General features: G+C 33.9%; 1 protein-coding gene across 4 annotated transcripts in view; it reads right to left on the bottom strand.

Moving 5' to 3' along the window:
• The window catches only part of LOC113550881 (homeotic protein ultrabithorax-like), a 239,016-nt gene that overhangs the window by 112,686 nt on the left and 114,074 nt on the right, over nt 1-12,256 (bottom strand). For all 4 annotated transcript variants that reach the window (XM_026952825.1, XM_026952826.1, XM_026952827.1 and 1 more), the window contains exon 2: nt 1,267-2,209. In XM_026952825.1, coding sequence (XP_026808626.1) covers nt 1,923-2,209 — 287 coding nt within the window. In that variant the 3' untranslated portion in view covers nt 1,267-1,922. The remainder of the gene's footprint in view (nt 1-1,266; nt 2,210-12,256) is intronic.

Genomic DNA, 12,256 nt, shown 5'->3' with positions numbered 1-12,256 from the left:
TATAATTTCATAAAATATAAATCCCACGTTTTCGTTTTATATCCGTTTATTGTAAATTATAATTAATTATGTGTCGCGTCTGTTATAGAGATTATATACGTGCGTGACGAATATGATACACAAATAATATGTCCCGCAATATGTAATAAATTAAAATATGATATAATATTTCTTTTATTCGATAATAATAAATCGTTTTTCCAACGGCTAATCGACTTTTTGTTTTTGATAAATTAAAAAATAAATGTGTACAGTCGCAGATAAGTGTACCTACCTACTTAGTACCTATTTATGACATTTGTTTTCATTCTATTTTGTTATAATGTTATAAATAGTACATAGACAAATATTCCGAGATAGTTATTAATACTAGAAAATCTCAGTGATCTATATTCTAAATTATGTGTAGCCAATCAATATTTTTTTTATTTTTCGTATATCATATTGTTATCTTTATCGTTTCGATCAAGTATACGTTCGACTTCTTAAGTCGTAACATTTAGACCAATTCTCCCGCGATATATAATGACGTTTGCAGGACGATTATTATATAACTGGCATTTATTTTTCGGTCGCGCAGTCATCGATGATATATCATATAGTCGTCGAAAACATGAAATAATATATAATAATAATATATTATGCAGTATAATATAGAAGAAAAAAATTATACACGTCTAAATACCGACAAGGACGGTACCAAATTTGGCGTTTCTGGTTTATTTAAAAAAAATAAATAAATAAATAATAGTAATAATATAATAACACGGGAGACCCTCGGGCGCATGGAACGTCTGTATGTATAATATAATATAGCGACTAGTTTTTGTGGTGACCGGACAAATTGAAACGCTTGAGCCAAAGACTCCATAAGGTCGCGACGGCTGACGATTTTTTTTCGTCGCCATAGTCGCCGCTCTCACACACACGTGTACGGGGGCCCGACCGTCACTGATCAATTATTCCGACAACGCTGCAGCATGTGTGCAGCAGCACTGCCTGAAACAAAAGAACGAAATTCTCGAAATATCATGAAGCCGGACGCGGGCGATGGCGGTTCGGGGTGAAAACATATTTTTATAATATAGGTATATAAATACCTTATACATAATGTCCATAGTACCTATACACACGCTTAAACGTATATCTACGTATATTATTGTATATACGAGTTCTATATCTATCTATTTATCTATCTATCTATCTATCTATCTATATATATATATATATTGCAAAATGTATTTAAAAATGCGGTCGTCCTCTTACCTGGTGATCATAATCCGAAGGATTCGTATAGGAGCGCGTGTGCGCTTGGCATTCCGGCAATCCCACAACAGCAGTGCAGCAGGTCTTGTCTCGGCGATGGCGGCGACGGTGACGTCTTCTTTTCGCGGTGTGGATTTCATTGCCGTCGTTTTTGCGTCACGCGACGAGCTCGGCCGCGCGGTTTCTCTTTGGGACGATTCTGTATGACGAGCGGTTGGGGGGGGGGGGTCAGTGATAAACACACTTATTACGTATATAGATTTCGTATTTACATTTACAGTATTATATTTAAAATATTTATTATATATATATATATATATATAATGAAAAAAGCGACATAATCCTTATGGATACATTATTTTATAATAATATATAAAGGGGATAATATACAAAATTATACATGAACACAACTAGAAACAAACACGATGGTCGCGCGCGCGACAATAGTATATTATATAATAATATAAGGTTGTACGGGTAAAAAAAAAAACGAAAATTACAAATTTATGTACAGAAATATAAACGTTAAAAAATATGGCGTCGAAGGGGGTAAAAATAAAATAAAAATAATAAAACGATAAGGAAAATTAATGATAACTCGTATATAATAGGTCGGGGGTGGTTGTTTAAAAAAAAAAGTGTTATCGTCTTTTCTTTTAGCGATCACCGGCGGCCTGAGCGGCTGCCAGCACGGCGGCCTTTTGCGCCTGCGCCTGTTTTTCCTGTTCGTTAAGCTCTTTGATGGCTTGTATCTCTTTTTTCAGCTTCATCCGCCTGTTTTGGAACCATATCTTTATCTGTCTTTCGGTGAGACACAGCGCATGCGCCATCTCTATCCGCCGCCGGCGAGTCAGGTAATGGTTGGTGTGGAACTCTTTTTCCAGCTCGAGTGTCTGGTATCTGGTGTACGTCTGTCGACCACGGCGTCTGAGTCCATTTGCTCCTGGAATTAGAAAACGAAAGAGATTAATCAAATTATTCCTTTATAAGCTAAGAGTAAATATATCAATTGTAAATATAACGTATGGATGGAGTAGGTACGATTATAAAATAAACACATCACATTGTAATACAGTCTTAAAAATGTTTGCGCGTATTATATTTTATCACATTATACATTATGAATAATAATAATAATAAATTGCAACCTACGCCATAATTGAGTTATAAGTTTATAACGATATGATCGAATTCCATGTATGAGAATGTGTTGATTAAGATAATACAGTAGATATTTATTAATATGTAGTAGATTTATTTATCTCTATTCTTTTTCTGTACTTATATTATTTAGTTAATTTAATAAACATCTAATAGTTTGATAGGTGCGTATATATTTGTCATTACATATTTTAACCGTCGAGTCTGTCATAGCGAACCGCAATATTCTATGTCTAATTTATGGAACGTTTAGAAAAAGTTGTAAATATTTTTATCACCTTTATACTAGATATACACAATAAATAATTTATATTACGTTTAGGATCAATTTTTGGCATCACAACCACGCGCGTAATTATTTATGATATTATATGAATATATTATGCATATAACAAAATTAATTAGTCGTGTTCATTCGTAGATATAATGTAATAATATTATTATGGTAACATAATATTTTTTATAATCAGTCTACAGATAAATTATTTTTTAATTTTAAAACCACGTTATATGTAGGTGCATATATTGAGCGCACCCTGCGAAGCGTACGATTTACATCGTAAATCATCGTGCACAATCTTATATAGCATAAATGAAATTAAACGATATAATATGCGCAACCACATTAATATAATTACAAATCGATATTAAACACTTAATAGCGAAGTCTACATAGTATATATATATGTGTGTGTTTGACACGGTTGTATATTGTAACGATCACTGAAGTCTTACCATGGTTTTCATATGAAAAAACAGGTTTATGATATAAATAAACTTCGGAATCAATATATACATAATTTTCCAACATGTCTCGTTTAAAATTCGTTATCTATGTTGGCTATACCATTCGTTTAAGGATATATTATAATGCACATCATGATAGGTTCATCATTAAACTTATATATATTTATTAATGCAGGGAAGTTAGTGTAATAGTGTTTATATATATATATATTTATAATATACTCCATACACTATATGCTGATACAAAAACATATTTTCGTACATTAATTTATTTTTAATACTTATATTTGAAGTGTTTTAGCACAATCTCTTTATACCGATCGTGATTAGCCTTCAGGATTTTATTTTTTTGAACAAGTTTATGTTCTAAATACATGAATGTTAATTGTACATATCATATCATATAGCGAAATGTAAACCACGGTAAAGAAACAACGCAACTTTGGAGAAAGAAAAACCAAATATATATACAAATATATCATCCATATGCAGCGAGCTGCATGGTGCACCACTAATGGCGATCATACAATACATATATACTATCAGTGGGAATTCTGCGCCGATTGGATACCTATTCAACGACTCTGGCGGCGGCGTGAACGCGGGCGGGCGGCCATACCATCCGATTGATTTACGACGTCAGACCGGTGAATTACGGCCATGTTGGGGACTCGTGACGTCACATGGCATCCGAAAATAAAAAGCGACTCTTGGTGATAGCCACACGATACTAGCTCAAGTGCGTACACCTCACGAGCTAGGATTTTTAATTCATGCAACTTGTGTACACATTGACAATAATGTTTAAATTGTCTTTGTAATAATTTTTTTGAAAATTATACAAAAATTAAAAATATTTTTAGGGCAGCGGCGGCAAGTTTCTATACTATAGTCACCTGGAATAAATGGTTCTACAGAGCGTTATATATACGGGAAAATAGAGCAAAATATCGAAACTGAGAAAAACCTTGCCTTTTGGACACGTTCCACGGGCCAAAGTAAATAATTGAATTTGTGGACAAACTCGCTAGTGTGTGTGTGTGTGTGTGTGTGTGTATAGCGTGGTGGGATGAACCCATTTCTATACTTAAATGTATAAACCTATATATTGGACGACGGCGATGGTAGTGGACGTGATTAACAAAGATTATAGAAGTCGGCGGTGTTTGCAGGGAGGATCGAGTAGTGGTGAGTAGCCGAGGAGAGACGCCTTCCATTTAATTCGCACGCGCTATAAAAGTCCTATAGGTATAATGGTATATAATCCGATTAAGAACCCTATGTCGATATATACACATGTGTGTGTGGGTACGTAAACGCGCGTATATAGTGGCATGCGCCGCGAGATTTTACCTTTTCGGCCACAACCGTCGATAAATTTGGCTGCTGGTCCCCCCCATACATACGAACGGACATCGTCCGCTCATGATCAGTTGTATAGTTATAAGTTTTCGGTTCGTGTATATAGGTATATATAGATAGCATAAACATAGTAAGAACAAAGTATATATTATACTTATTCTACGCGTAGGTATACTATCGCCGCGGGAAGCGGTAGGTACAATAATAACACTTAAGAAACTTTTACCAACAGTCTTTTTTGTTAATTGGACGCGCAGATACACAAATATATATATATATGTGTGTATGTAATACAGATTTACGTCTGACCAGTAAAACGATTAGATACATTTGTACACCACGTATTATTACCAATGATTGTGGATTGCATTCTTACAATCATCTGTACCTTCGCACTGCAGATGTCTCCTGCCGAATTTATTATATCTGTATATGGGTATAATGGGCACGCATGTAAAATAACTAAAATATAATAATGATAGTGGTAACAATATAGTATTTCGATGAATTGATTTAAAGAATACATCGCGTATGTAGGTATACGTAATTGGACTATCGTCAACCCTGTTTGCCCGCTGTAGTACTGTAGTAGCTAAGCTATACTATATACATAAAAAGAGAGAGAGAGAAAGAGAGATTTTGCGGTACCGGTCTCGTTTTGGCCGCGGCAGAAGAGAGAAAGGGAAAATATTTTTATTCCACGCTGCGCTGTAACATGTCGGGATGTATAAGCGAAGGAAGAGCGCCTACGCTCGGTAAATATATAAGATATTACATCTACATATTATATACCGCGCTCGGGCGTTTAAATCATAATAATGTATTCATTTGCGGTTGTAATAAAAAATAATAATAATATTGTTATTATAATATACACGCCCGTTCACCGCCTTTTATATACGTATATTGGGTGTCGAACGATTGGATGTCTTATTAAACGCGCTTAGATTATATACAACAAACAGGTATATATGCCTGTACAGGTATATTATAATAAACATTGCCGAGCCCGTCGTTTGGCGATGAAAACATTATATTATTTTACGTATTATTACTATTTTAATACTATATTTATATTTGTACATAATATAATATACGACGCAAGTAACACCTGTAAATTTAGCGTTGAATTATAAACAGAATAAAAGGGAGAAAAGGATATAATAATATGTCCTAAACATTATCGTCTATATAACGGTATATATTCGTGACGGTAGGTCTACATTATTATACATTGTCCTCGAGACCGTTGCAGCGGGAATCCTTCGGCCGTACAAACACGTTTACGATGTCATTATATATATATATATATATAATGTATAACGTACGAAAAGAAAGAAGGAAAAAATAACCCGAACAGTATACACTCCTACTGGGATGTACAGACATACACGTATGTAATGTGTATAGAATTTTATTATATGCATGCAATGGAAAGCGCATGACGTCTGATTTAGGGTGTACATCTCTTTACCTTGTTGAAAATCGGATTTTTGATCGTAAACGCTCCCTACAGTTAGCTCGAAACTCGGTCGAGTCGGGAGTGGGCTAAAAGTAGAGATTCGAAGAAACGGCTATCTGTTACACACCACCAAACCTATTATACTTAATATAATATTATATATAGGTACCCATTATATGAATTTATATAAAATATATATACAATACGGTCTGTGGCCTGGATGCAATATCGTTTTTATATTATGTATAAAAGATCTTCGTTTAGTTTTTCATTTTTCGAACGTCTGTCGTACAAAACATTACAATGATATATTATATTGACTACGCGTTTATAAACTGCAGGTAAAATATAAACGCCACGTGCGCCTCAAGCGAATTTTTATGGATGAGATATTTTATTATTATATAGGTACCGAAGGGTAAATCGCCAGTTGCACCGTATACATTAGATATGTTATGTATATAATATTCGCGATATGAGCTAAGAGTTTGCATAATTGAACGCGAGTATATATGCAGAAATATAAACGAAATGTATATGTATTCGAGAATAAAAAGGTGCGTGTGTTGGTATATATACACACGATCTAAATAAAATAACTCGTACAACTATATACACAGGGTTGATTTACGGCCAAGAGGGGTTTAGCTCACCGACGGCGGTGTATTATTATTCAGACTTCTGGCAGGCTACACACACACACACACACACGCACGCACAAGTATAAATACATTTTATACCAACAAATTGGATGCCGGAGTAGCGTGTGTGTGTGGGTACGTGTATAAAGAATGAGAGTATAGAGGGCCTGCGACGACGACCGGAGAGGACGAGCTAGCTGAGTAGACCGGGGAAATCGGCCAGACATTGTGCTCCCGAACCAATTAAAGTAACGGCATAAATTTCCAGCTCTCGCGACAACCCAAGAAATATATATACTACACGGTTTGTGTGTGTGTGTATGTGTGTGTGTGTGTGTGTATGTATATATATATATATTCGTTGCAATTCGCACGCGATTCGGAGGAGGAATTTTGCCGAAGGGGTCCCGCACTGTTCGAGGGATGGTTTATATACGCGCCTCCCCGTCCGTCCCGTGCCCAGCATCCAGTGCGGGCGGTGAAGTGCGCGACCCCGGGGAAAAGAATTAAATTACCCCGCTTCAGCCTCACCGTAGGACTGGCTTATATATATGTATACGGTATAAGACGTGATGAACGGACGACTATGATAAGGTGGAGGGTTGTGGAATCAGAGAAACAAACCGGATATTCGAGGTGTCGTACTACGACCGGAGGGGGTGGGTCTTTTTTTTATACGGGTATATATACATTTTTTCCTTATACTTTTAAGTTTGTCGTTCCGGAACGTAAATACGGTGGCGAATTCTCCGGCAAAAAGGTGGCGGCGGCGCTGTGACGTGACTTATGCGTTTCGACGTGTCGTACATTAATATAAATTACGATACCTACCTATACCTATTAAGCTATTTATTTTTGTAAATCTATTGGGTAAATGGAGGGCGTAGGATAACCGTGGGCTATCACTATTATATTACATACTTACAACAATTCGATTGTACACTTAATACCTGAATATGTATAATAAACAATAATAGATACAATATGACCAATATTGTTTGTGATATATTATATTATATTAAATTATAATATATCGCGATAGTGGGTTTACTGGATGGCTTTGGAATAATAAAATTTACATTCGCAATACACATAAGAGAGTTAAAAAATCCCCACGTACGCGAAAACCAGAAGTGTCGCGGTAGCATATATTAAGTATAATAAGTATCTATACAGAATAATATTGTATAATATATTATAATATGGTTCCTATAGGTACGTGTATGTTTTTTTTATACTAGTAAACACGTGGTTTATTAAGATATTTTCTGAAGCGTTGTAAAATATAAAACTAAAGACTTTTACTTAAAAACTTATTAATATTACAATAACGAAGAAAATTTGATTTTCCAGAAAATTAATAATTTTAGTGAAACACGGTCCGATTAATGTTACATAAAAAACTTGTGTTATACAACGGGAAACTTTAATTAGTTTCAAAACTTTGTGCGAACGTTTATACGCACGCCTTTCGACCGTATATTAAAATATAAAATGAAAATATAATAATACATACGAGACGTATCCCTCTTATTATTATACATTGTTAAACTCAAAAAGCGAAAATCGTAATTTTAACCACTCTCCGCGAACGGCTTTTTGATACCAGATAATAAATAATAATATATAGGTACGCAATATTTTTAATGATGTCGTAGGTACATTATATTTTGATACCGAGGACAGTCTGTGCACAGTAGTAATGTTTTTACATTATTGTACATTTTAACTATATTTTACACTTTGCTGCTACATTACTATATGTATAACTACATATTATTATTTTAATTGACGAGCGAGTTTCCGTCTTAAATTTGGCAAATTATATATTTATGCATATATTATAGCTAATTCTGTTTAAAATAAAATTATTTCGCAGGTCATACACAAGACAATATCATACGAACGAATATAATAATTATTATTACTTGATAGTTTGGTTAACGCTTTATATACATATATACAATATTGATGTATTTAGGTAATATATATGCATACATTAGTATTTAACGGGTACATTTTTGAACAATATTTTATAATTTAAATTTTAAAATAATATAATTATGCAAACGCATGTATAATCGCGCGCGCTTATTATGTGAAAAAATCGTAATTAATCCAAAAAAATAATAATCTGATCGTAAACTGTAATTCAAAACACTTGCACAACACACGTATAATATATACATATATAAATATTATATACAAAACGTAAACATTATATATTATGTACTCGGATAGAATGTTTTGTGTATATACAATATTATATGATGTATAGCGTGAAGAAGTCGGAGGAGAGCGGCGGATTCGCCATGAGCCGGAGGTCTGTGCGTGTGTGTATGCCTTTGGAAAAACTAGTTTTACGACCGTCGCCATGTTATAAAACAGTTTATCATATTATAAGCGTTGTCTCAGCAATGGTGTGCGGCGGCTGAGGGGAAACCGGTCCTGCCGCATAGGTACGACGACTAGACGCTGCCAGCTAACCCGACGACGACAAGAAGCTACCATCTAACCCGTCGTCGCCACGGCATCGCCGCTCAGCCATCGAATACAAAACGTATAAAGGTACTAATGATATTATATTGTGATTATTGCCGAAAAATTGCTCGTGATACTGAATGGTGTTTAAACTGCTGTCGAGAGAAAAGTTAAAACGTGAAAAACATTTCCGCCAGCATATAAATTGTTGGGCGAAAGATGACCTGCAGTTGAGTCTGTATAATATTACGTGAGCGTTTAATACTCGGCTGTTCAGTAGGAAATCTTTTTTTCAGACTGGGTTTTTGTACATACGCAGAGTAAATGTCGATAATTATTTCAGGGGATACAGATCTGTGGCTGACTCGCGCGAGAACCATACATTCGGTGGGTCCCGGCGGAATCCATATCGAGGATGAAGATAATTTGAACGTAATTTTTTCTTTCGAATTACAATTTAATATTTTTCCTATAGTTAACATATCGAGCGTTATCTTTTTTCCCCACTGAATTCGTGGATGTAATGTTATTTCTTCTTCTGAAGCAAATCAAAAATGTCTAAAATATAACACGAAACATTATATACAGACGTTATCTTTAAATACATGTTAATGATGATGGTGACAGGAGTGGATTTTCTCGTCTCTTCTTGAATAGCTTTTAAAGTTAATATAAGGCCCGCGGTAGTACAATGAAAAACGTACAAAAGCGGGAGAACATACTACATTTTTAAACTTGGAGAGAATTTTATCAAAAACGGTTACTCTAAAAAAGTATATAGGTATTATTGTGTTGATGTAAGTAAATCCTTTCATAATAATATCATGCCAATGACATTTGGAGCTTATAATAATGAGAAATTTAAAAAATATATAAATACTTTTTCGTTGAAATATCTTTGCGAAGTTTGGTGAATTGATAAGCGGTGGAACTACGGGAAGAATAAATAAAAGGGTCTATTATGACAAAATAATAATATAATCTTACAGTAGGAGCTTTAACTTTTTTTTATTACTCCCGGACGGAGCTCTCATAATATTGTAGCTTCCTACAATATTATCCAAAATCCTTCGTATTTTTATTATATGTATTTATAATTGTACCTGTATATGAGTATATATAGATTTAAACGGCAAAACAATAAAACATAAAAATATCCACTGTAGATAAAATAAAAAAAAAATGTAATCATAATAATTATAATAATGAGGCATTCAATCGCGGATGATAGAGAAAAGGGAAAAATGTAAATTCGTTTTTTACTCGCAGGAATGTTTATGTGACAGAATCTGGAAGCTATATAATTTATACATATATATATATATATTATACGCCCTGTCCTACTCGCGCAGCATATATACTATGCCGTTCTCGCACTAATTCACAGCGATTCGCAATTAGCGTATATATGCATATTGCACATATACCTATATATATATATATTACTGTAACAACGGCTATAGTTGCAGTGGCGGTGGATAAAATGTATTTACCGATTGCATGGCCGCGTTCACCGGTCTCTAATGAACGCCTCTAGAGATGTCTCATTTACACTACCATATAATATTATATATGTATATATATATATAAAAGTGGTAGGTTATAGGTATAAAGGTTATTACGTATAGCCTGTGCGTGCGGTAACTCGAACCAGAGTTTTTACTTGGTCACACAGCAGACGATTTATGTGTGCCCCATATCAAAATCCGATAAATTATAGGACGTATAGCATATAAACATACATATTATATATTTTATAATAAATATAAAAAGAAAAATATTCAATGATAAAATATAATACATATTTGCCGAGAATTTAATGCCATGACATTATAATATTATAATATTATTTGTAAATTGACTTGGTCCTTATAAATATAATACTTACAATCTTGCAACACTACAGCATTGTGTGTGTGTGCTGTGCATGGAGGGGGTGTTGGATTATCTAGTGAATAATAACATTATCCTTCCCCCTAAATTGCGCATTATGTGTTTTTATTTTATTTTTTTGGTATGGATTTTAAGGTCTTATTTAAGAGCAAGCCTCGCCGGCCGCCGATTTATGTACAGAGGCGAGTTGTGGTATACGTATACAACCTCGTCGTAATTTATTTACGAAAATTATAATAAGCAAATTGGTTATATCTGATGGCAATAAACTATAAAGGACTTGAATATTAAATAGCAATGCGGCTTCAAGACCGGGGGATCGTCGCCGCACTCTCCGAGACTGAATTCGTGTTATAAGCGAATCGCATCTTTGCGTCATTTAGGCTTTCTAAGCCACCAAGAAGGGTTGTCCGGCAATAATAAGACGTTATTATATACACAGAACTTAATCTGATGCGACATGAGTGCCGAAATAAAGGGGTTAAGACGTAATATATTGCTGGATTCGCATGATTGCTATGATTTATATAATACATTGTACTATGTTATTAATATGTACGCACGTAACGAATTACGTACATTATAATATGTAAAAATGAAAATTATTAATTGTGTATAATTACTGTTACTGCCACCGTGTTTCAAGACCGTTTTTTAATAATAATTGGTTTCAAGAATAATTACTAATTAGTGTATTGTGCGTGCGAATGGTACACTTGCACTGGTTATAATATGTTTTAATACAATATTATTTGCAAAAACGCCACGCTGTAATAACAATAATATTAATTTTTGTGGGTACTTACATTTTATCGTTTGTATTATATGTTTTAAATGTTTTATTGTACTGTATTATTATGTACACATTGCGCGGTAATTTTCATTTGAGTATAAATAATACAGCATATAAAAAATTATGTTATTATTTTAACGCACGTATAGACTTATATTAATATTATGTAGATTGTAAGTATATACTAGGTATATGCGCATGGTGTACACTTCATTGCAGAATTCATCGTCATTTCCACCCCAATTATGATTTTATAAATATTTTAAGAATATCGAGTTATTGTGTTTTTAATTTTTAAATATTTAGTGTAATTTTGTTCCAAAATAATTGTTTGCTTTTAATTGAAACTCCCTTAAAAAAAATCTAAATAAACAATAGTAAATAATATACGACGCTACGACGCCAACCTTTGTTATGATGACAACTATTATGTCACATTATGTACACTGT

Source organism: Rhopalosiphum maidis, chromosome 2, assembly GCF_003676215.2.
Source record: "Rhopalosiphum maidis isolate BTI-1 chromosome 2, ASM367621v3, whole genome shotgun sequence".
NCBI classification, from domain to species: domain Eukaryota; kingdom Metazoa; phylum Arthropoda; class Insecta; order Hemiptera; family Aphididae; genus Rhopalosiphum; species Rhopalosiphum maidis.
Note: the sequence above shows the minus strand (reverse complement) of the source record. Positions and strands in the feature narration are given on the sequence as shown.